At 43.9% G+C, this 23,860-nt stretch overlaps 2 protein-coding genes across 2 annotated transcripts in view; both read right to left on the reverse strand.

Annotated features, from left to right (window-relative positions):
- Window positions 1-8,993: 8,993 nt before the first annotated feature.
- Window positions 8,994-11,544, reverse strand: PIGM (phosphatidylinositol glycan anchor biosynthesis class M). Its single transcript, XM_060088324.1, has one exon. It carries the CDS (start codon window positions 11,420-11,422, stop codon window positions 10,151-10,153), a length of 1,272 nt encoding a protein of 423 aa, XP_059944307.1. The 5' UTR covers window positions 11,423-11,544; the 3' UTR covers window positions 8,994-10,150.
- Window positions 11,545-21,950: 10,406 nt separating this feature from the next.
- Window positions 21,951-23,860, reverse strand: part of KCNJ10 (potassium inwardly rectifying channel subfamily J member 10) — a 28,408-nt gene continuing 26,498 nt past the window's right edge. Inside the window, exon 2 of the mRNA XM_060088325.1 lies at window positions 21,951-23,090. Within this exon, the coding sequence (XP_059944308.1) occupies window positions 21,951-23,090 (1,140 nt within the window). The remainder of the gene's footprint in view (window positions 23,091-23,860) is intronic.

Below are 23,860 nucleotides of genomic sequence, written 5' to 3' on the forward strand. Positions count from 1 at the left end.
GGAAAAGGCTGAATAGTTCAGTGATTTCAGGAAACTATGTATTATCCAGCTGGCTAGAGTGAGGCTGAGTAGGAGAAATTGGCACAAGATGGAGGATGCTACAGAATTTAGACTTTTTCTCGCAGGTCACGCATGGAGTCTTCTAGGATGCTTTTATCAGGATGGTGACAAGATCAGTCTGCTTTGGAAAGCATACTCTGGCAGCAGTGGGGAGGATAAATGAGAGGTGCAGTAAAGGGTGCGAGAGATGGGAAGCACGAGGACCAGTCAGGAGCCAGATGAGAGATAATGAGGACCTGAACTGTAGAATCGGCAATGACAATGGCGAGATGCCAGCAGGCTCCAGGTACATTACAAGGTAGAGCTGACAGGAAGCAGTGACTGATTAGATGGGAAGGCAGGTAGCAAGTGAAGAAGAAGTAATAGGAGGTGATTATAAGATTCTAGCTTAGAAAATTAGGTGGATACTGAGGGCATTTAGAAATGACAGGCACCCAGAAACTGCTCCCTTTCTTTTTTGCAGCTGCCACCATTGACACTGGGCAAAGAAGCTCACTTTCCCCAGTTCCCACTTGACAGATTCACGTACAACTCAATTCAACAAACCTAGGAAAGTTTGTGGCACACCTAACAGCTTGATGACATGGGTTACTCCTGTTCATCTTTGCTTGGTTCTGGGAAAGCCCGAGGAAAATAATATCAATGACTAAGAAAAAATCACTATCCCTAGGGAACTCACAGTCTAGACAGCTCAGACACACAAATGGGAGATTACTGTGCAACATTATCCACTCTATATAATAGAGGTACTAAATCAGAGAACGTTTCATTAAGGTAATCATTAAACTGAACAGGAGGGACTTCCCTGGTGGTCCAGTGGTCAAGACTCCACACTCCCAATGCAGAGGGCCCAGGTTCGATCCCTGGTCGGGGAACTAGATCCTGCATGACGCAACGAAGGTCCCGCATGTGGCAATGAAGATCCCGCAAGCCGCAACTGAGAAGAAGCACAGCCAAATAAATAAATATCTAAAAAATATATATAGCTGAATTAGGAGCTGGTAAGAGAGAGAAGGGGATGAGAAGGATGTTTTAGCCAAAGAAACGGCAGATGCAAAGGCATGAAGAGGTGATGTGATTTGGTATAACTGTAGGGTGGAGTGAGGTAGATGAAGCTGGAGATATAGGCCAGAGCCCCATCATGAAAGGTCTTGTGAGCTAAGCTAAAGATGATCAAAAGTATAATCAATCACCTAGTGATTTAAGCAAGGGAGTTTCAAAGAAAGCCCTCAATATTTACTCAGTATTAAAGGAAAACAGGTAAGGTAACAAACGTCTCAGTACATAGTGTTAAAAGATAAACCGAAGCATATTAAAAATTTTAAGATTATTTGAGCAAAAATTGATTGGAATTGGGCAGCATCAAACTGGAAGTGGTTAGGAGTGCTCCACCGACAGGAGCTAGGGAAGAGACTTTTATAGGGAAGAGGTGGAAGCAAAGCAAAAATTATTTGATTGGCTATAGCTGTTGCATTATTTGGAAAAGCCTACTTGGTTGTTTATGACTTGTTGTCCCTAGGTTTCGGTTTCTTAACCTTTGAGAGGTTAAGGCTTTTTTAACCTTTACAAGCTTAGGTTTTGGCTTGCTTATGCAGGCTGCTAAGGTATTGGAACCACCTCGGCCTAATGGCCTCCTTGTTTAATTAATTTAACACTAGTATGCACCATGTTGTCTGCTAGCTTTGTCAAATGGATGGATTAGTGAAGTGCTCCCAATTACTTTATGTATTTGCTCTAGCCATTGTCACACTGAATTAAAATCACCTTTCCATCTGTGTCCTCTATTAGACACTGTGAGTTCCTTGAAGCAAGGACTGTTGTCATAATCATCCTCATACCCACAGCCTAGCTGAGTGTCTGGAACAAAGTAAACCCTTAGGAAATGTTTACTAAATGAATGAATGAATGATCTGTTGGAAAACTTTTCCCCAAACTTCCTACCTTCTAGGGTCAATATCTAAATGACAAGCGTAGTACAGAGAATGGAGTAGTAAATTTTGCTCCAGAAGATATGGGTTCTGGTCCCGTCTCACGTACTAACTCTGACCTTGGGCAGAGTGCATATATTCTAAGCCTTAGGGTTCTCATCTGTAAAAATAGATTTAAGACAATCCTCAGCATCTCAAAGTAACATGTGAATGTACCTTGTAACACTGCTCAACTTAGTTGTTTACATATATTTCATCTTCCTTACAAATTAACATGTGCTCAACATCAGGAAAAACAGGCTGAGCTCAAAGTTATTCTATTACAGGCCAAAAAAAATACTAATGTTGATTGTATTTCTGAACTAGCATTCATGTTCTACTGGATACTGTGAATTAGATTCTGGGTGATCCTTGCTCACTCCAACCAATTATACTCCCCTTCCTGCTGTTCTTTAAACATGCCAAGCTCTTTCCTATCTCACCTTTGCACTGCCTTCCACTCAGTAAGGTATGCTCTTCCCCAGAGAGCTGCATGAATGTCATGTCTTCGTTTTTTCAGGTCTCTGCTCAAATGCCACCTCAAGATGCCATCCCGAACTGCTTTATCTACAACAGCACCCACACCTCTCCTCACTGCCATCACTACTTCCTTAGCTTACCTTATTTTTCTTTATGGCAATCGTCACAATCATGTGTTTGCTTCTTCTTTGCCTCCCGTGGAAATGTAAGCTCCATGAAGACAGAGTCTTTGCCTCACTCAGAGCTGCATCCACATTGCCCAGAACAATGTCTGCCACATAGAAGATACTCGGGGCCTTTTGTTAAATGAATGACATTTGGTAAACAAATGAAGCCTTTCACTGTGATCACCTGCATCATATGGAATTCAGGAGGACTTGCAAAATATAGAATTAGAATCAGAAGACCGGGCTTCTCTGGTGGCGCAGTGGTTGAGAGTCCACCTGCCGATGTAGGGCAAGCGTGTTCATGCCCCGGTCCGGGAAGATCCCACATGCTGCGGAGCGGCTGGGCCCATGAGCCATGGCCGCTGAGCCTGCACATCTGGAGTCTGTGCTCCGCAACGGGAGAGGCCACAACAGTGAGAGGCCCGCGTAACACACACACACAAAAAAAAATGTTAAAAAAAAAAAGAATCAGAAGACCTACTCTTTTCTAAGAGTAGGCCTACAAGCTGTGTGGCCTTAGAAAGTCACTTGCTTCTAAGCCTTAATTTTCTTATCGGTAAAATAGGAATAGTAATACCTTATACTGCCCCATTTTACAAATCACAGGATTGTTGTGGAACTTAATGAGGTCTCATGTGGAATTTTATTATATTAATGCTTCTGTTCTTACTGTCAACTCTTCAAGAGCGTGGATCTTGTCTTATTCATCTATTATAGGACTTGGCATAGGCCTGGATTTATAAATAATCACCAAAAGAATAGAGAGCAAAGAAGGTTAAAAATTCCGTTTGTGAAATCACTGAGCTTCAAACATTCATGATCCAAATTATCTTTAAATAGTCACTGTAAGTGTCATTTCATTTTATATAGCAGACATAACAATTAGCAAAGTGTCTGAACAGCTAGAAATATTCCCATTTAGTCTGTTTTTTTTTAGGATAATGAATATGAATGCTGTTTTGACTAAATGAATGGTTCCCCTGGATCAGCGCTGAATAAATGCTTGTGCTATTCTGATGACTCTGATCTAGGCAGAGGACATGTGCTTCCATCAACAGAGAACCAACCCTTGAATGACCCCTCAACACAATGGAAAAAAGAAGTGCTGTGTAACTTAGGGGCAAGAGCCAAACTTCCACTGCGTAGAGCCAGCCAATGTATGACAGGAATGCACAAATACAAAATTGTCAAGCCAGAACTAGACATTTAAAAAACCTGTGCATACACTTTCACATATAACTACTATCTTCTCAGAGAGCCAGATCAAACTTTAGAATAAAGTTTATATTAACAAAAGGAATAAAGTTTATATTAACAGGTAGTTAAAACAATTATTTAGAAGGAATAAAGTTTATATTGACAGGTAGTTAAGACAATTATTTAGTACAAATCCAGGTTCTTTTCCTAAATCCTAGTAAATTGGGAGGAAAAGGCTTAAGCCCCAATTCCAAAATGAGCTCCTTCTTTAAAGGTTTGTAAACAGATATATTAAAGCTGGGGAGGTGATAGGGAATGGCTTGTCCTGGGTCAGCATAAGCACTTTGGGCTTATTAACTCGTTTAATTCTTACAAACAGTTCTATGAGGATTACATTATCATCCTCATTTCACAGATGGAAAACTATTTCATCTAGATAAAAGAATTTTGCCCAAGGTTACACGCTGGGATTTGAACCTAAACTATATGAATCTGTGTTCTCTTATGCTATACTATCAGTATAGGACATGAGTTTTAACTGTATGAATGCACACTGCAGAAGGTACATTGTAGAGCAAGAGAAATTTAACAATAATCATTTGGAAATCATGTTCACATAATGCCATAGCTTGATTTACAAATAGATGGGTTAACATGTGGTTCAGCAAATCAGCTTCTTAGACCAGGCTATGGAGGGAAAGGGCATTGCAAATTCAGCAGTAACAAAGAAATTATACAATTTGGTGAGAGAGTTTGGATGTGGGAGGGGGTTATTAAAGGTCTGGAATTACTAAAGAGAAAAGTTTGGGGATGACAGAAACTTGCACAACTGCAGGGGACTGCCCCTCAAGCGAATACCTAAAAGAGTAAGGACAAATTGATTGGCAAGACATTTGTTAGAGTGGTGCTGAGTTTCATTTATTTTGCCACAATCTTTATCCGTTGCAACTGGGCACTTTGGAAAAATCCAAAACCTAATATAGTGGAAAGAGTATGACATTTAGTAAGGCAAAATTTGCTTCAAATTCTAGCCCTGTCACTTATTTGTAAGCCATTTAATCTTTGAGCCTCTTTGTCCACCTTTGAAATGGAAGTACAAATATCAACTCTAAAGTGTTGCTGTGGAAACAAAATGAAACCATATGTGGTGGAATAGGTACCTCAACTCATATAGTCATGAAAAGCCAGAACTTATAATCAAGATTTAAAATCAGTTAATCACCTGTTGTTGGAGGAGAGGGGTAGGTATTAAGAATCTAAATGTGGGACTTCCCTGGTGGCACAGTGGTTAAGAATCCGCCTGCCAAATCAGGGGACACGGGTTAGAGCCCTGGTCTGGAAGGATCCCACATGCCACGGAGCAACTAAGCCTATGCGCCACAACTACTTAGTCTGTGCTCTAGAGCCCGTGAGCTACAACTACTGAGCCCACGTGCCACAACTACTAAAGCCCGTGCGCCTAGAGCCCATGCTCTGCAACAGAGAAGCCACAGCAATGAGAAGCCCGTGCACCGCAACGAACACCGAAAACAGCCACAAATAAATAAATAAATGTTTAGAATCTAAACATCGGGAGTTCCCTGGTGGCCTAGTGGTTAGGATTCCGGGCTTTCACTGTCATGGCCAGGGTTCAATCCTTGGCTGGGGAACTGAGATCCCGCAAGCCATGCAGTGTAGACATAAAAAAAAAAAAAAAAAGAATCTAAACATATATAATCTTTTATTTGGAAAACGTATTAGGGATGATTACCACCCTGTATTTTCTTAGGAGGGAGACAGAAAGATTTGCACAAAAAAATTGTTTGTTCAACTCTGATGGAAGGTAAATCCCTTTAGTTCTCACTTTTTTTTTTTTTTTAGTTTCTGCTTTATAACAAAGTGAATCAGTTATACATATACATCTGTTCCCATATCCCTTCCCTTTTGCATCTCCCTCCCTCCCACCCTCCCTATCTCTCCCCTCTAGGTGGTCACAAAGCACCGAGCTGATCTCCCTGTGCTATGCGGCTGCTTCCCACTAGCTATCTACCTTACGTTTGGTAGTGTATATATGTCCATGCCTCTCTCTCACTTTGTTTTAAAGACCAGGGAAAGGGCTTCCCTGGTGTCGCAGTGGTTGAGAGTCCGCCTGCCGATGCAGGGAATACGGGTTCGGGCCCCGGTCCGGGGAGAACCCACATGCCACAGAGCGGCTGGGCCCGTGAGCCGTGAGCCATGGACGCTGAGCCTGCGCGTCCGGAGCCTGTTGCTCCGCAACGGGAGAGGCCACAACGGTGAGAGGCCCGCGTACCGCAAAAAAAATAAATAAATAAATAAAATAAAGACCAGGGAAAGATCCAAACTTCTTAATCATAGATTATTTATCATCTCTTTCTTTCATGGAATCTTTGAGGTCCAAGAATGTCTATTCTTTAAAATTAAACACAAAATAATTGGAGAGATTTGAAAATGGACAGGATGATAAAATAATATTAGATAACAATATACTAGTTTTGTAAGAAAAGACTTTTTAGGAGATGCATGCTGATGTATTTAGTGGTGAAGTTCAATGTTGTTTGCAACTTTGCATGGTTCAGAAAAAAATTATATATAAATAAATAAAAATTATATAAATAAAGCAAACATGGCAAAATGCTAATTGTTGAACTTAGATAGTAGGCATATGGGTAATGTTTAAAATTGTTCATAGTAGAGCACTGGGGGAAAAAACAAACAAACAAGAGGTTGCGTTTAGGGACTGTCCCATGTGAAATTTTCCATTTTTTCCGTTTCCACTCATTGCATAGATGGTTGAGGTAAGGGTGGTTAGAATAGAAACAGCTGGAGAAATAACAATATATTCAGCCACAAGTCAACTAAAAGACAAGTCCTACAAAACTTTTTTTTTTTTGCGTTACGCGGGCCTCTCACTGTTGTGGCCTCTCCCGTTGCGGAGCACAGGCTCCGGAAGCGCAGGCTCAGCGGCCATGGCTCACGGGCCCAGGCGCTCCGCAGCATGTGGGACCTTCCCGGACTGGGGCACGAACACGCGTCCCCTGCATTGGCAGGCGGACTCTCAACCACTGCGCCACCAGGGAAGCCCCTACAAAACTTTTGAAACAATGTTATGTCACTTACAGAGTCATTCCGCCTTATGATAAGTCAGTAACTGAAACAACATGGTTTTAACAAAGAGATTAGCCTTTCCAATAGACCTAATCTAGGGATTTTATCTAGGGATATTTAGGGATCACATTTTGAAGACATTAAGGCAACTACAGAAGAAAATAAGTAATGCAGTCCTTCTGTTTAGAACACAGACCATCTTGAGAACCATGCTTCATACGTTAATAATTAATGCTTATCTGTAAATGGGTATATTGATCTTAAGAGGTGGCATAAGAACAAAAAGAATCATATAGGAAATAAGCCAAAGTGCTATTCAATTTTAAAGTGTTACTACAGGATGAATAAAGAAACCAAAGGACTGCAAGTGAAAAGAAGACAAAAAGAGATTTTACAAAACTGGAACACAAAAATAAATGAAAAAAAATTAAAAACCCAAGAGACCAAATGAAATCATTTCTTGAGTTAATTTACTAAATGTCTCACAGCAAATAAGCTATAAAATACTCTCTGCATCTTTTAAGAAACACCTGCAGTTCTTTGGTAGAGAATTTCTTGTAAGGCAGGATCTGCAGTTCCCTCCAAAGATCCCAACAGAACTCCACTGACTGCTAAGAATGTTAAGGGAGTGATCTAAAACATGCTAAATGTTTAACGTCTTATGATGCATTTACAATGTGAACATCCATGTGATAGTATATTATACAGCAATTTCAATGTAAGTAGGAAGAGTAAAGCACAACAAAGAATGTTAAAGTAAAAAAAATAATAATAATAAGGAAATGAATAAGTAAGTACACTTGTGACTATTAAAAAATTAGTCAGGGGGGCTTCCCTGGTGGCGCAGTGGTTGAGAGTCCGCCTGCCGATGCAAGGGACACGGGTTCGTGCCCCGGTCCGGGAAGATCCCACATGCCGCGGAGCGGCTGGGCCCGTGAGCCATGGCTGCTGAGCCTTCACGTCCGGAGCCTGTGCTCTGTAATGGGAGAGGCCACAACAGTGAGAGGCCCGTGTACTGCAAAAAAAAAAAAAAAAAAAAAAAAAAATTAGTCAGGGATACCAAAAAGACAATTATAATGAGATGTTGGAATTCTACTTCTGTTTCCATTTTCCCACTAGTTCTACCAAATAAAAAAAATTTTTAATTATCATTATAAAGGAATGAAGGGGAAAAAAAGGTAAGAATGCCTTGGCTGGAAGGCCACTAATGATCATATACAAAGAGCCCTTAAGATAATACCTAATGTGGGATATGAAACAAGACGTTATAAGCAAGGTCACCGTCCTCAACAATTGATTGTCTCTGCTATTTTCACCCTAACAGCAGCCCATGCAAAGGGACCCATTCACCCCTTCTTTCCAATGGTGGGTCCTAAAAGGTATCCATCTAAGAAGTGCTGCCAGTAATAGCATTCTTAATTATGACCTGCCTAGAGACATCTTATTCTCAGAGGCTTTTTAGGCCTGAACTGACATGAAATATACTACTTCTCTGGAGGTTTTTGTTTTTCTTTTTAACTGTGAAAGAACAATGTTGTTAAATTACTCATCTTTTAATATCAAAATCATAAACTCAAACTCACTCATTGCTAATGCATTTTAGAGTGTTAGGGAGTCTCCACTTAGATAGGCTATTTTAAAAAAATTTTTTTTTAGCTTGCTTGTTTGAAACTCACAAAGCATTTTTTCCTAGAAATATTATAGTAATAAGGTAAATGGATCTGGCCACCAAAGCCTCATTTCCACAATCTCTCCCTCAATTTCCTGGTCTAAAAGACTAATGGCTATTAGGATGCTTCTTATGCTTTCCAGGAGCCTCCCATGCAGGTCTCCATTCCTATCATGGAATTTTCACATGTAAGGTATTTGTAAGCTGGGAAATGCCTTATTAACAATTTAATATTTTACCACCTAAAAACTACTAATCATTTTTACAACACTGATAACACTTGATTAACTTAAACTCTAAATGAAAAATGTTTTTTAGCAATCAGCAAATTAAAAACAAAGGGGTAAAAGAGAGTTCTAAAATGTCCTTACAGTGTGTGACCTCAAACATATAAAGCAAGATGCTATTTTAAAATATGTTGAAAAGTTTAAAGATGGATGAATTTTAATTTAATCCTTTTTGTAAAAAACCAAACAGCAGTCTATTACCACTGGGACTAAGCACTGAAAAACTAAGTTATAAAACAAATACATGAAACATGACTACAATTTAAATTCTTTGGATTCTTTATCTTCTAAGCCCCCACTTTTAATACAGAATTAGCTTTCCCAACCTAAGCACAGCATCATTATTTAACACTTCATATCTAAAAGCTGTACTTTAGGAACATTTTATGAGTTTTCAGTTATCAAGAAAGCTTCAGAATGAAAAAGTGGGAGTTAAAAGGTAAGACAGCTTCAGATAGTACAAAAGATAAGACAGCTTCAGATAGTACCACAGTATAAATACTGGAACAAATACTGGCTTAGACATTTGTTTTTTGACTTTATGTTTCCTCTATTTTCTACAAAAACCTTTTAGCATCTGATAATTTCATCAGCCCTTCTGTTTTTTAATTGCTTTTTAATTTAGCCTAATAATTTTTTTTTTTTTTTTTTTTTGGCTGCGTTGGGTCTTCGTTGCTGGGCGCAGGCTTTTTCTAGTTGCGGTGAGCGGGGGCTACTCTTCGTTGTGGTGCATGGGCTTCTCATTGCGGTGACTTCGCTTGCTGCAGAGCACAGGCTCTAGGTGCATGGGTTTCGATAGTTGTGGTTCACGGGCTCTAGAGCGCAGGCTCAGTAGTTGTGGCACACGGGCTTAGTTGTTCCGCGGCATGTGGGATCTTCCCGGACCAGGGCTCGAACCCGTGTCCCCTGCATTGGCAGGCAGATTCTTAACCACTGCGCCACCAGGGAAGCCCCAGCTCTTCTGTATTCAAACTAGTAACCTTTACTTCCCATCGTGTCCCAGATAAATGAGTCCTGAGATTTCCTAAAGGGTGGACCTCAGTTACTGAGTCCCCGTTATAAGGCAAACATTCATTTAAATTTGTTGGAATAGGGTTTTATGCTCTAAACTGAAGTTTCACTAGAGTGCTTAGGATGTTCAAAACAATTCTTTCCAAAGCTCTCTTTGGTCCATTCAGAACAATCAGAATGGAAGTTGCAGAAGAACTGGAGCATCTATCAGTCATATTTGGTTCTGTCTGTCAGGGGTTCCTCCTTGTAATGGGAAATGATTTGAATGAGGATGGAACAGTTGATAAGGAGAAAGAACAAGCTAGCTAACCAGATAAACAGAAAGGTGTTCTTTCCTTGAAACTCAAGAACATAAGCAGGAGCCAGCCATAAGGCCTGCCCTATGAACCATAACATCAGGAGAACCACAGCTCTTCTCCAAGTCATTCTCACTAGTGGCATCACAAGAGGCAGGAGGCAGAGGTACCAAAGAAAGTACTGGGAGGTGCAGACTTTGTTAAATGTCACAAAAATAGACGTATGAAGAAAACAACAAAAGGCAAGGTCTCTGTAATAAGCGAAAGACACTGCTGAAAGCAAGATGAATTGTGGCAGGAATGCAGCAATTCCCAGGGAAAAACTCCACTTGCTCTCTGCGGTCAAATACAGCATGTAGAAGTATGGAGAGAAGTTGTGACGGATATCCCGCCTGGTCAGGTGATAAAGGTAGGTGTGCTCCAAAAACTCCCAACCATATTTGTAGTAAAAACCGAAGCTCAGGGCAAAAAACGTGAGTCCAGCAACGACTACGAAGAGCAGCACAGCCCGATTACACAGCCTCTTCAGGAATTCATACAGACGAGCCTGGGAAGAATACCGGGACTGACGGAGGCCTTCGTCTCTGTCGCGTTCCGGAAGCAAGTGGAGTGCTATGGGAAGGATATAGGTCACCGGATACATCTTCAAATGCACTGCGAAACCATAGAATACAGCGGCACACGCGACGAGCCTTTTTTCTATTAGGTACAGGGTCATAAGCACCAGGGAGGAGACGATTGAGTCCGCATTGCCTCGGCTGGACACCGCCATAGGTAGGGGGTTAAGAAGCCAAAAGACACAGTAACCGCAAGCCCGGCGGCGACCCAGCCCCTTAAGAAGCAGTAGCTGGTATAAGAGGAAGGCGGTGAGGAGGTCGAAGCTGACGAAGAGAAACTTTCCAAAGAGTTCATCGAGATAGATGTTGGGAGTGAGGAACCACCCCAGCAGCGGAGTGTAACGGTAGGTCGCCCTCAGGTAAGGGGAGCGCCCTTCCGTGACGAAACGCGCGGCGTCGGTGAAGACCTGGTAGTCGATGTCTGTATACCTAACGAGCAGGGTCCGGTCCTGGAAGACCCCATAGAAAACCAGGGCCACTCGGGCAAGGAAGGCTACGCCAAATACCCCGGCGGGGGACACCCACAGATTCAGGAACCACTCTCCCCAGTGCGTGGTCGGGCTCATGATCTGACTGCACCACAGCAGCTCAGTCCCCAGCTCTAAACTGCCTTGGAAGGTCTAACCCTGCGGCTGCGGTTCCTTGCTGCAGGCTGCCGGGACTACTCCTACCAGCTAGACGGCCAACCGAAACAACTGCGAGACGACAACTTCCGGCAGGAAGGCCCGCCCCCGTCCTGTTTCCGGTTGCACGCCAGGCACTGGGTTCTTAGTGGCCGCAGCGGGAGAATTACCTTCCTTCTGGACAGGCTGTCTCGCGTCCTCTCCACCTCCGGCGGGGGCGGGGTTTCCGGTCCGGCGACTTCAGTTTGCCCGGAAGGCGGGCGCTGGGAGGTGTTTTTTCAGGGCTGGGTGAGTGTTATTTGTGGGTGACACCCTACTTCCCCCGCCTCAACTCCAGTTGATGGAGACTGACCCCTGAAGCGGAGCGAGCTTCGAGCTTCATCCCTCAGGCCTGGGCCGGTGACCCGAGAGTGAAAAAAAATAAGAGTGAAGGAAAAATAAACCTGTGATGGTTTCTCATGCTTTACCTCGCCAGCTCTTGGGTAATACCGGGGGCGGGTTTGTGGGCTCCGGGGCGGGGTGGCGAGCTAGGATGAATTGAAGGGGGCCCGGAGTGTGTGCGATATTTGGGACATACTTGTATTTTGAAATTATTAGTTGTTTATCTAAATTTGAATTTAACTGGGCATCCTGTATTTTATCCCGCAAACCTTGGTGGAGGGATGGGAAGGGAGGACAGGAAGCTTCGTAGGGTTCCTAAACTATATCACGCCCTCATGCCTCAGTGTCATTGTACTTGCTATTCTGTCAACGTTGCCTTCCCCTCCGCAGTCACCACTTAACCCTTCAGGCCTCGGCTCAAGTGTTAACTCCTAAAAGCATATCCTGGCTCTCAGCTCACTTTTTCATCATGCACTACAATTTAGATGCCTTTCCGCTAACTGAGGGTAGATGAACAGAGGCCGAAGGGCTCTAAGCTCTAGAAAATCACTCACCCAGAAGCCCCTGCCCTTCTATGTAAATATAGAGTCCTGTCCATTGTCTGCTCTCCCATTGCTCCAAAATTCCCTTTTGGAATGACCATCCCTATATTATAGCATTTGTCAGTGATAACTTTTTTGTTTCATTTTCCTAGTTTTCTGTCAGGGCATTCTGAGTTCTTTGAGAACAGAGATTATCTTGTTTTCTGTACCTCAGTATATAACACATTACCAGACACAGTTGGCATTCTGTACAAGTTGAATTGATTTTTGAGGTTCCTCTTACCAGGATACCTCTGGAGTGGCATCTTTGGGGTGCTCCCAACTCCCAGTCCTTTCCTCTTTCAAATATCTTTTATCTATTTCAAGTTCTTCCCCCTTCACCCATCCCACTCCAACCTTACTCCCATGAATTTCTCACCAAGGACTCTAACCCATTAGCTCTTTCCCTTCTGTGGGCACTTATTGAACTTACAGTCTGCAATTCAGAATTTCATAATTTATTTTAGATTGTATTCATAACCCTTTCAATGAGGTTGTAGGGTTTTTGAGGTTAGGGGTTATATCTTATCCTTAATTTTTAAAAATTACTCATAATTTATTGTAGTCTTAGGCACATGGTACATGTTCAGTAACTACTGACTTACTTGATTTTACAGATTGATCCTGCTTCCTAGGGGACGTCTTCTAAACTAGCATCTACTAGAGTAGATGACTCCATCCAGTCTGAACATGCAGCTCCCAGGACTACCCTCCATTCATCCATCATACAATTTACATTTATCCTTTGTATGAACCAAGTTAATCTCACACATTCCATATTCATATTCTGATATATCTTTGTCTTTATCTGTACCCTGGTATAAGTATATGCCTTATGTTGATAACTACTTTTAACCATTTTTTTTGCAGTACAGTAGCCATATATACAATGGCAGCACATCATCATTCAAATAATGATGATGATGAGTTTTTTAAACGCTATTCTCACATTTAGAAATCAAATCTTAAAGATTCATGAAAGCTATAGGTTTTTTTTTTATTTATTTATTTATTTATTTATTTATGGCTGTGTTGGGTCTTTGTTGCACACAGACTTTCTCTAGTTGTGGCAAGCAGGGGCTACTCTTCATTGTGGTGCGCGGGCTTCTTACTGTGGTGGCTTCTCTTGTTGCAGAGCAGGGGCTCTCGGCATGAGGGCTTCAGTAGTTGTGGCTCGCGGGCTCTAGAGCGCAGGCTCAGTAGTTGTGGCGCACGGGCTTAGTTGCTCCATGGCATGTGGGATCTTCCTGGACCAGGGCTCGAACCCATGTCCCCTGCGTTAGCAGGCGGATTCTTAACCACTGCGCCACCAGGGAAGTCGATGATGATGATTTCTAATAGCCAGCTTTGTTGAGAACTTATTTGCAGTGTGTCAGTCACTGTGCTAAATACTTAACCATGTAAGGTAGATATTCCCACCTTCACAAATGAAATCAAGGCTTATGGAGATTAAGTAATTATCCGAAGTCATACAGTCAACTAGTGGCAGAGCTGGAACTCAAAAGCATGTCTATCTGGCCTAGCGTATTCTTAACTACTATGTGGCTAACCTGCAAATAAAACGATGATGAATTCTAATTTCCCTCTCTGCCTCCTCTCATTGATCTCTTGTTTGAATCTTTCTGATATTTTCTGTCACTGTGATTCTATATATTTATTCTTTTCTTCTGCTAGTGATAGATAAGTGAGGGTTAGTCCCAGAAGGTAGAGAATATGGGAGGTAGATGTCAGAGGTTTAATTAAGTGAGGGCTCCTCTGTTTGGGTTGGTTTAGGTAGTATGACAGAAAGGCCTCAGCTAATTTGTCCCTATAGAGCCTACCTAGTAAACAGGTGAGAGGCACCAAATTTGGGCAAATAAGGAAACAGTAAACAACTAATCAAAAGAAAGGAAGCTTGGATCAAAGTGAGATGTAGATAGTGTTTGTGGGACTGAAGAGGGGACGGGAGTCCAGTAAAATTAATTGGACGTGGTGTGCCAACTATTATTACTATTTCTAGGCTAGACAGAAGTATCACAGGGTCTAAGGACCCTATATTGAGCTTTTTGCATTGGGTGTAGGGGTTCTGTTTTCTCACTTCTCCCTGAAAGGGCTGCATTTTTTCAAATGCTCAACTGTTCATTACCTCTTGAATTATTACTTACAGCCCTTCCTCATTCTCCCTTTCACTGTCTGTCTCTAGGTTTCCATTCTTTTAGAGCCAGTGGCTAGGGAAGGCACACACATGCATACCTCATCCCTAGCATCCTTAGCCAGGACCTTGGCCTTGGTCACTATGCCGTATATGCTGTCATTACCTTTTTAGATCCATTCGCCATCTCTTCTGCCCTGTTCTGTGCAGCGTCATGCAGTCTCCCTTGCCCTCTGGCTTCTCATTAGAATAAGCCAGTGGCAGGCACTAGCAGATCTTTGGCAGTGGCTGAGTTCCTCTACCTAAGGCCAATGCTCCTGCTAAAGCTGTAGCCCTCTCCCTTCAGAAACTCTCACCAGGTTTCAATGATGGTCCCTTCAGCTTTAATATCAGTAAAGGCTTCCTACTGTTGCAAGTCCCTGCGTGCTTCACAAGCCCTTGTTGGTTTATTGACCCTGCCCACACCTTTGTAAATACTCCCTTCATTAAGTCCTGTCCAGTTAGCCCTTTGAGTGTACCATCTGCTTCCTGCTGGCACTGTAATTCAATCACCTTCTTTTTTCTTTTTCTAGATCTTGCTTATATTTCCTGCTTTGTAATTTCTTTTGAATCTATCCCTAATTCTTTTTGTGCTCAGCATCCTGCACCTTAGTCCAGACTTCAATAACTCAATTTGATAACAGTATTGACACCTGTACTCAACTAGGATCTGTGGCAATTACCTTTGCCCTAAGGTTTTGCAAGTCTCTTAAATGGTTTAGTGTCTTCTGTCTCTCAGTTCTACTGCCAGATTGTTATTCATAAACAGTACTATAATTAGATGCTTTTCTTTCTCAAACATCTTCAATAGCTCCCAAGCCTGTGGAAAAAAATAATAATTTAGATTGACATTTAATCCCTCCATGACCCTGCCTTTTCAACCTGTTCACCAAGAAAGCCCTCTGTTCTAGGTTTTGTTTTGTTTTGTTTTGTTTTGTTTTGTTTGCGGTACACGGGCCTCTCACTGCTGTGGTCTCTCCCGTTGCGGAGCACAGGCTCCGGACGCACAGGCCCAGTGGCCATGGCTCACGGGCCCAGCCGCTCCGCGGCATGTGGGATCCTCCCGGACCGGGACACGAACCCGCGTCCCCTGCATCGGCAGGCCAACTCTCAACCACTGCGCCACCAGGGAAGCCCTGTTCTAGGTTTTTTCAATTTAATTTTTATTTTATATTGGGGTATAGTTGATTTACAATGTTGTGTTAGTGTCAGATGTACAGCAAAGTAGTTCAGTTATACATATACATAGATCCATTCTTTTTCAGATTCTTGTCCCATATAGGTTATTACAGTATACTGAGAGAGTTCCCTGTGCTATACAGTAGGTCCTTGTTGATTATATTCTAATATAATGGTTAGATGGTTAGTCTCTTAAATATGCCTTTTGCTTTCTTACTGTGGTACTTTTGCCTGTGCTGTCCCACCTACAAAGAATCCTATTTCTCATCACTTATTTGTATACTATTTGTCTCTCAATGCTAGGCTCAAACCTGAACTCTCTGGACTCTTCCTAAATCTTAACTAGTGGAAATGATCTCTCCCCCAAAACATTGGTGTTTATTGTCTGTTCTATTTTTTTAAACAGTTAATTTTGTCATGCCTTATGAAATGTGTTATCTAAATCTTTTACGGTTATTTAACCAATATACCACCTCCACTGCATACTAGCTGTGTGAACTGTAGGCAAATTCCTTCCCTCTCTTCTTCCCTTCCTTCCTTCTACATTTATTGAGCGTCATACATGCAGGTGCTGTGCTAAGTGCCCAACTGTACTGGTGACCCAACACTGACAGGAATCCCAGTTACAGTTACATGGCACTTAAACTCTAGTGAGCGAGGCAGACATTAGTCAAATAAATTCACAAGTAATATAAAATTGCATCTGTGACAAGTGTAATGAAAGAGGGGTACATGATGCAATCACAGCTTTTAACAAGATTTGGTCTAAGATGGGCATACTGAGAGTTAACTTGGGAGTTGGCAAGCAGTACGGAGAGTTCCGCAGAAGGAATAGCAGGTATAAAGCCAAAAAAAACTGTACGTACCTTGCTGGCATGTATCATGTCTTCTGTTTCTTTGTCACTTGAATGGTACATTTCATGTAATAGGAACTCGGTTGATTTTTCTTGAATCCTGTGTCAAATGTGTTCTAACCAGACCTCATAGATTGATGCCATCCCTTGCCTAGTGCCTATCCCTGGGGAATGTTTTCCACAGAGATCTCACTGTTTAGAACATGTCGTTAATGGCATATCTGGCCCTAATGTATGCTACCTGTTATTTTATCTTATTTTCTTAACAAGTTGGCAAGTTTCTTCATATGTCATGGGGCTGTATATTTCACGTATCTTATATATCTCTCATGTCTTATGACTCATCCCTAAAAAACAGTGTTTCCCAAATGTTGTAGATAAGTATTTACTGACGATAGTAAGAGACCCAGTTTTCTCCCTCTGTCCTTCCATTTCTGGGGAACAAGAGTCAGTGACCATAGGGGTCTGTTACTTTAATTCAGGGCTGGATATTGATAGCCAGGCCTTTTTCAGGCTATTGATAGATAAGAATAGAAGAGAAACCCACTTCTTTGAGAACTGGGCCAGGAAATGCCCAGTGATTAAATGAATAGTCATATAGAGCCTTGAGGATATATAAGAAATGACCTGCACTGTAGTGTGGCAGGGAAGTTGGGTGCATGATCACTGGCTGAAAGGGACAGTGCCTGGGTTCCAAAGCAACTTGACTTTCCTGGATTAACCTGAGCCAATTTTCAGATGTCTAGGTCTTAACTTTTTTTGTAATCCTTTAAAAACTGAGTTTAAAAGGTATTTGCTACAGGACCCTGAAGTTAATGAGGGGAGGTGTGGGAAAGGAGGTGGGGGAATGGATGATAGCACCAAAGGGGAAAGGCCTGGCTGTGTGGTCAGAAGCTCTTCCAGCACAGCTCAATTCCACCCTCCTTTCCCAGAGGTAGGTCAGTGAGTTCAGGCCTTAGTAACAGGATTAGTTTTGTTTTGTTTTTGTTTTAATTTATTTTTCTTTGGCTGTGTTGGATCTTCGTTGCTGCGTGAGGGCCTTCTCTAGTGGCGAGCAGGGACTACTCTTCATAGCGGTGCGTGGGCTTCTCATTGTGGTGGCTTCTCTTGTTGCGGAGCATGGGCTCTAGGCGCGTGGGCTTCAGTAGTTGTGGCACCTGGGCTCAGTAGTTGTGGGTCACGGGCTCTAGACAGCAGGCTCAGTAGTTGTGGTGCACGGGTTTAGCTGCTCCTTGGCATGTGGGATCTTCCTAGACCAGGGATCGAACCCGTATCCCCCGCATTCACAGGTGGATTCTCAACCACTGCGCTACCAGGGAAGTCCCCAGGATTAGTTTTGATTTCTAAAAGAAGCTAGAGTGAAGAACAGAGATTCAGCCATTTTATTTAGTAACTTGTTCTGAACAGACAAGAATAAAATAAACCAAAAAACCTCACATGTCTTTTTTCCTAGGTACATTTGACCTGGTTTAGTCTTTAATGCAATGAATGGAAAAACCATCCCTAGATATTTCTGCTTCAGTAGAGTTGGCCATTACTGAGCCGGAGCCCAGGCTAACTTTACAGCAAAGGTAGTGTGTTATTTTACAAATAAGCCAGGTTAACTAGCAAGGGTACAGGACCAGGGTAGCAGCCTTGGGAGGGGGCAGTGTCCCTGGCTTGTAGCAATAGTATAACTGGCTTCCTTTCTCTTCTCAGGCCTCAGAGAGAAATCCCTGGATGGTCTTATTAGCTGACAGGTTGGGGTAGGAGGTTGGGCAGGTAATGAGGTGAAGCACAGAGTAGAGATTTCAGAAGCCTCTCCCCATCCCCTAGGGCAGCTGGTACCCCCACTCCTCATTTTCATACAGAGGTGCAAAGCTAAAGCACCACGCCCTCCCCCATGCTCAGATGCCAGGATTGGGACTCTTCTAGCATAGAGGGCATTCTCTTTGGGCTGTTTGCAACCGTACAGAAATCTGGTCCTCTGCCTTGGGAGTATCTTGGGCCCAACCGCTCTTTAGTCCTGGCATTTAGATTCTAGAGTTGAGGCTTCCCTTTAGTGCCTCCCGCACACTGAAGTGTTCAGCTTAGTTGAACAGCCATCACCTCCCGGGGCTGGAGCTGCAGTTGCCCCACCCCTGTGGAGGAAGGGGGAATACAGTGTACCTTAAGAGAGGGAAACAGGATTTTTTTTTTTAAGTGCTACAGTCACAGGACACTGCTGGGGATGGGAGCGCACAGCCTAAGTAGCAGATTCTCCTAGATTTCCACAGATGGAGTGTCTCCCTCCTCATGTTCCCCTTATCTCCCCTCTTCCTGGTCCTGTCAGCAGCGCAGGGTTTGTCAGAAACCTCATTGGACGCCTCTTTATTTCTGAAGAGCAGCTTCCACCCCTCCCTTTCCCGTCATCAAACCTGAAAGCCTTAGTCAGGTATCTCACTTCCATGTTGAAACCAGGATCACTGGCTGTAAGTCTGGGAATCTGGGGAGTCCTACCCCCAAACCAGAGCAAGATATCTGCCCCCATGCTAAGCTCTCTGAATACTTTCTTTCTGTACATTCAGTATATTTGGTCCTATATACATCTATATACATCTGTCTACATATATATATATATATATATATATATATTATCTGTTTCTCTTTCTTAGATAAACCTTTCATTTATATATCATAGCTTAATTCCCTGAGCCTCCACCTACCTCTTACCTGCTAGCCCAAGTAACACTCAAGGGTTTCATTGATTTCACCAGATCCCGCAGCACCACCCTTCCTCATCTTCATACCCTGAGTATCCTCCCCCATCAGTTGTGTTGCCCATCCTCTGAAATCTCCTCCCTTAAGATCTGTGCCCAGTGCTCTCCTGACATTCCAAGTCCATGGTTGGTGTGGTCAGGGATCCCATTTCTCATCAGACCTGGCTGCTTCTAAAGCTTGCCTGATAGCCTGAAAGATAATTTCAGCTCAGAGGAGAGGGGGGCTGTAGACTAAAGAACCACTTAGGGTTGAGGGAGAGGGGCATTGCTCTCTGATGGGGCTTACGGGAGAATAAGCCAGGTTGTATTAAGAGGAGAGTATGATTTAAAGTGCAATTTAAAGGAAAGTGTGGAATCGTGCAGGAGAATCAAAAAGGTTAAGTCAGACAGTGTTCTCTTCTCATTTTGTTATCCAAGAATCTGAGGATTCTGGAGGCTTGGAATAGACAGCAGGGGAATGGGAAGAGAGTGTTTCCCTCAGGAGGGAAGCAGCTCTGTGCAGAAGAAACTTGATGGAGGATAACTTGCTAATGGATAAGAAGACACACACACACACACACACGCACGCACGCGCACACAGACACACACACACACACACACACACAGAAAGAAATCAAGTGAGTCTAACATTTGAATAAAGTTGAGAGCCCAGAAGCTGGCTCTTTGCCTTCTGTTCTCTGTCTCAGATTTTCAAGTTGTTCCGGTTCTTGTTTTCTTGAGAGCTAGGGAGTAATGGTGGGGTTTACAGTAAGTAGAGAATGAAGGGTCTTCATCTTCAAGATATAGTTAGTTGAGTTCAAGGAGAGATCAATATAAGAGGATCTTGTGCAGTTGTAGTAAATGGTGACCATGGGTCCAGCCTCCAAATTTTGTGGGTTTTTCTGTGAGGCTCTGCACACAGATGCATGTACTCATTCTGTATAAATGTGTAGCTTATAACAACTGGCTGGTCCACCTTAAATAAACTGCCACTTGATTTATACAGGGACTCTGTGCCAAACCATTTGGGGTGGGGGAGAGTGCCCCTTGGTACCTAGATGAGAACAGGAAGCACTCTTGGGATTTGGAGCTTTAGAGAAAGTTCTGGTGCCCATACACCCTTCCTGACCCCATACCACAGTCCCCATCAGGGAACAAGGAGTGGCTTGAGTCTGATCTCGTAAAGTATGCCTTTTAACTTGCCTGAAACTGGCTTCATAGCAGAGGAGAGGAGAGATGAGACTGATATTCATTTTATACTGTCTCAGGAATGGCTGAGGGAGACCATGGTTATTTGATCAGGAGGTATAATTTCCTTCCCTCCCAGCACTGCCTAACAAAATAGCTGGCACTTTTCAGAAGGGCACTGGGAGGGGTAACAGGGTGAATAGTATCTGCCAGCCACAGAGTCCTGCCTCTGCCCAAACCTTAACAAAGCATTGCCAATTCCCAGAAGCTCTATACAGCAGTCTGGAAATCGGAGAGTGTACTCATCCCATTTGGTTGGTTTAACTTTCCTGGGGACTCTGTGCCCTGTGAGTCTAGTTTTAGTGGTAAGAGAGGAAGGCCCTTGCATTTTCTCCCCCTTCCTCCAAAGTTGGGTTTAGGTGAGAGTGGGCTGGGCAGGAAAGAATCAGAGAAGCCAGGGACAGTGTAATCTGGAACACCATTTCCAGAGCCTTCTGTGGGGCCTGGGCGTTGGACTTTTTCCAGGGGAACATATTGGGGAAGGTCATTACTTTCATGGGACACAGGGAAACAGATCCCCCCAGGGCTGCCTGGAGGATAGGTTCAAGGTTTTAGACAATAGCTCTGCATTAGTCACCCCACAGTGAAGAGTTCAGTATTCAGGTCAGGAGCAGGTGTGGTGGCTGTGCCTGTATGCTTTATATCTCCCGGGTCAACTGCAGTTCTCTGGGAGCAGAGGCATCTATGTGGGAACTGGGTATCCTAAGAAAGTGTCCACTTGAGAAACTAGAAAGAGAACAATGGGGACCAAGTTCCCAGGTTATAGTCAGGAGTTGCCAACAGAAATTAACTACACCATGAAAAACCCTGGCTTCTTTCAACAGGTTTTGGTAGAGACTTCAGAATAAAATGATTCTGGACTCCTATATTTCTGAGGGCACAAACCCCAAAGGGACCATCAGAGAGAGAGTCTTGCCTTAGGGAACTTGCTAAGTGGAAAGATAGGGAGGGGGCTCCAGCCTCAAAGCACCAAACTTTCTGCTGGTGGCAGTGAGAGGTGGCGGGGTCGGGGGAGCCTATCCATCCAACTTCATGGTCCTCCTAATGTCAGTCTCCAGGCATGGCTGAGGCCTTCTAAGCCACTTCAGCCTAATCTTCCCTCTCCTTCCCCCATCCTGGCTTAAGGGACGTGTGCATCTTGGGGTGGAAGTGCAGTGAGGTGAAGGGAACAACGGGAGGAAGTCCAGTTGGCCTAGACTACCCACAGGCCTCTGGGTTAAAGAAGAGGGAATGGAAAAGGGTGTTTCTGGGGCTCTCCAGTATGCCTGGGTAATATCCCTCACCCAGGGTGCCAAAAGGGGAAAAGAGACCAGAGGGATGGGGAGGTGGGGAACCAAGCCATCAGACATTGCTGATGCGTACACTAATGGCACTGCCCTCCTTCTCAGCCTGCTCCCTTAATGACTCCTCCAACTTGAGCTTTTCAGGGTCTCTGTAGCGTACAGTGGTGTCACGGAGGCCACTCGGAGAGGCTACTTTCACAACTTGGTCAAAAAGGCTAAAGTCTGCTATGTATTTGCCACTGGCTGACAGCGAGATGGCGGGTGTGAACTCGTAGCCCCAAAGGATCTCCTCCGGCAGGTAGGAAGTGCGCACCTGGCAGGTGGCGCTGGTGGATTCCACTGTCCCACTTAGGATCAGCACCAGCTCGAAGTCACCCTCACCACTGCGGAGGGGGAGGTCTTTCAAGGGACTGGTCTCATCCACCACATGGTAGAAGGTAAGGGGTAGGATGAGGAAGGGGCTGTCAGAAGCTGTGTCCACTTGGAAAGTCACATTGACCTGGTTGAGCCGGATGTTCTCACCCTCCTTTGTCTGGTGGGTCTGAAGCAGTTTGCCTGTCACCTGGCAGCCAATGAGGAGGCTCTTACGCATGTTGGCGACTCGGATCATAAGACAGGGCTTTCCATTGTGTGCAGCTACAACCGCATGCTGGCTGAAACGGATGGTCTCCGCCCGCTTCTTGGGCCGGGCAATCTTTGCCAGGAAGGTACCCGTGATGAAGATTTCCAGGATGGTGGTGAGCACCAGCTGGGCAATAAGAAGCACGATGGCCAGTGGGCACTCCTCACTGATGTAGCGGAAGCCATAGCCAATGGTGGTCTGGGACTCAAGGGAGAAGAGGAAGGCCCCGGTGAGTGTGTGCACCTGTACCACACAGGGGGTATGGTTGGCTGGGGGTCCCAGCTCCAGCAGGTCCCCATGGGCTACAGCTACCAGATACCACACCACACCGAAGAGGAACCAGGTGCCTGCAAAGGTTGCAGAGAAAAGCAGAAGCTTGTAGCGCCACTGCATGTCAATGAAGGTTGTCCACAGGTCCTTGAGGTAGAGGAAGCGCTTGTCAGCAATGTGCTCCATTCTCACATTGCTGCGGCCATCTTTTGTCAGGACTCTCCTCCGTCGTATCCCTGGGCCCATTAGGGGCCGGCTTTCTGTCTGAGTGGTTTGGCTGTAATACACCTTGGCAACCGACGTCATCTGCAGAGAGCAAGACAGCATAATGAGCAGTATTGCAAAAATCCAGCAACTCCCAGCCACCACCCAATGGGAAGGAAGAAGAAACATTCATTTTAGGGCCACTGATTTGTCCTCTTATTAGCAAATGTTTACTGAGCACTTGCTATATGCCAGGCGCTGTAGTGCAAGATGCTGGAAGGTCAAAGATGAATCTGACAGCATCCTTGCTCGCCAAGAACTCACAGCATAGTGAGAAAGATTCATGTTCAGTAAGCAAACAATTGCAGTACAGTCTGACATTTGTAATTCTTAGGAGAAGCAGAGAAGAAAGAGTAATGAGTTCACAGTTCCTTGAAGGTGGGAGTGAGACTAAAGAGGGCTCTACTGGTCTCCATTCACCACAAAACCAGTTCTGTGAAGATCTCTAATTCTGAAATAGGATCCCTCCCCACCCTCAAGAATGGCAGCAGCAAGAAAGACTATCCTGTTGAACTTCCAAGCCAGTCCCCCTTAACACACACATGCCCTTAATTTCTCCATTCTCTCCCCTACCTCCACATCAGTACCCACTGGTGATACAAAGATATTCGCCTGGCTCAGAAGATAGCAGAAACTACCCATTCTTCTACCCTTTAAGATGTTCTCTAAGCACCCAGCCCATTTCACTATTATTATTATCACTGTCATTATCATTATTATTGTCATCATCTATTTGCATCTTCTGGGGAAATTAGGTCCGGGTTAGGGTCTGGGGTGGTGTTGGGAAGAGCACAGACAGAACTGAGCAAAAA

This window comes from Mesoplodon densirostris, chromosome 2, assembly GCF_025265405.1.
Source record: "Mesoplodon densirostris isolate mMesDen1 chromosome 2, mMesDen1 primary haplotype, whole genome shotgun sequence".
Taxonomy (NCBI): domain Eukaryota; kingdom Metazoa; phylum Chordata; class Mammalia; order Artiodactyla; family Ziphiidae; genus Mesoplodon; species Mesoplodon densirostris.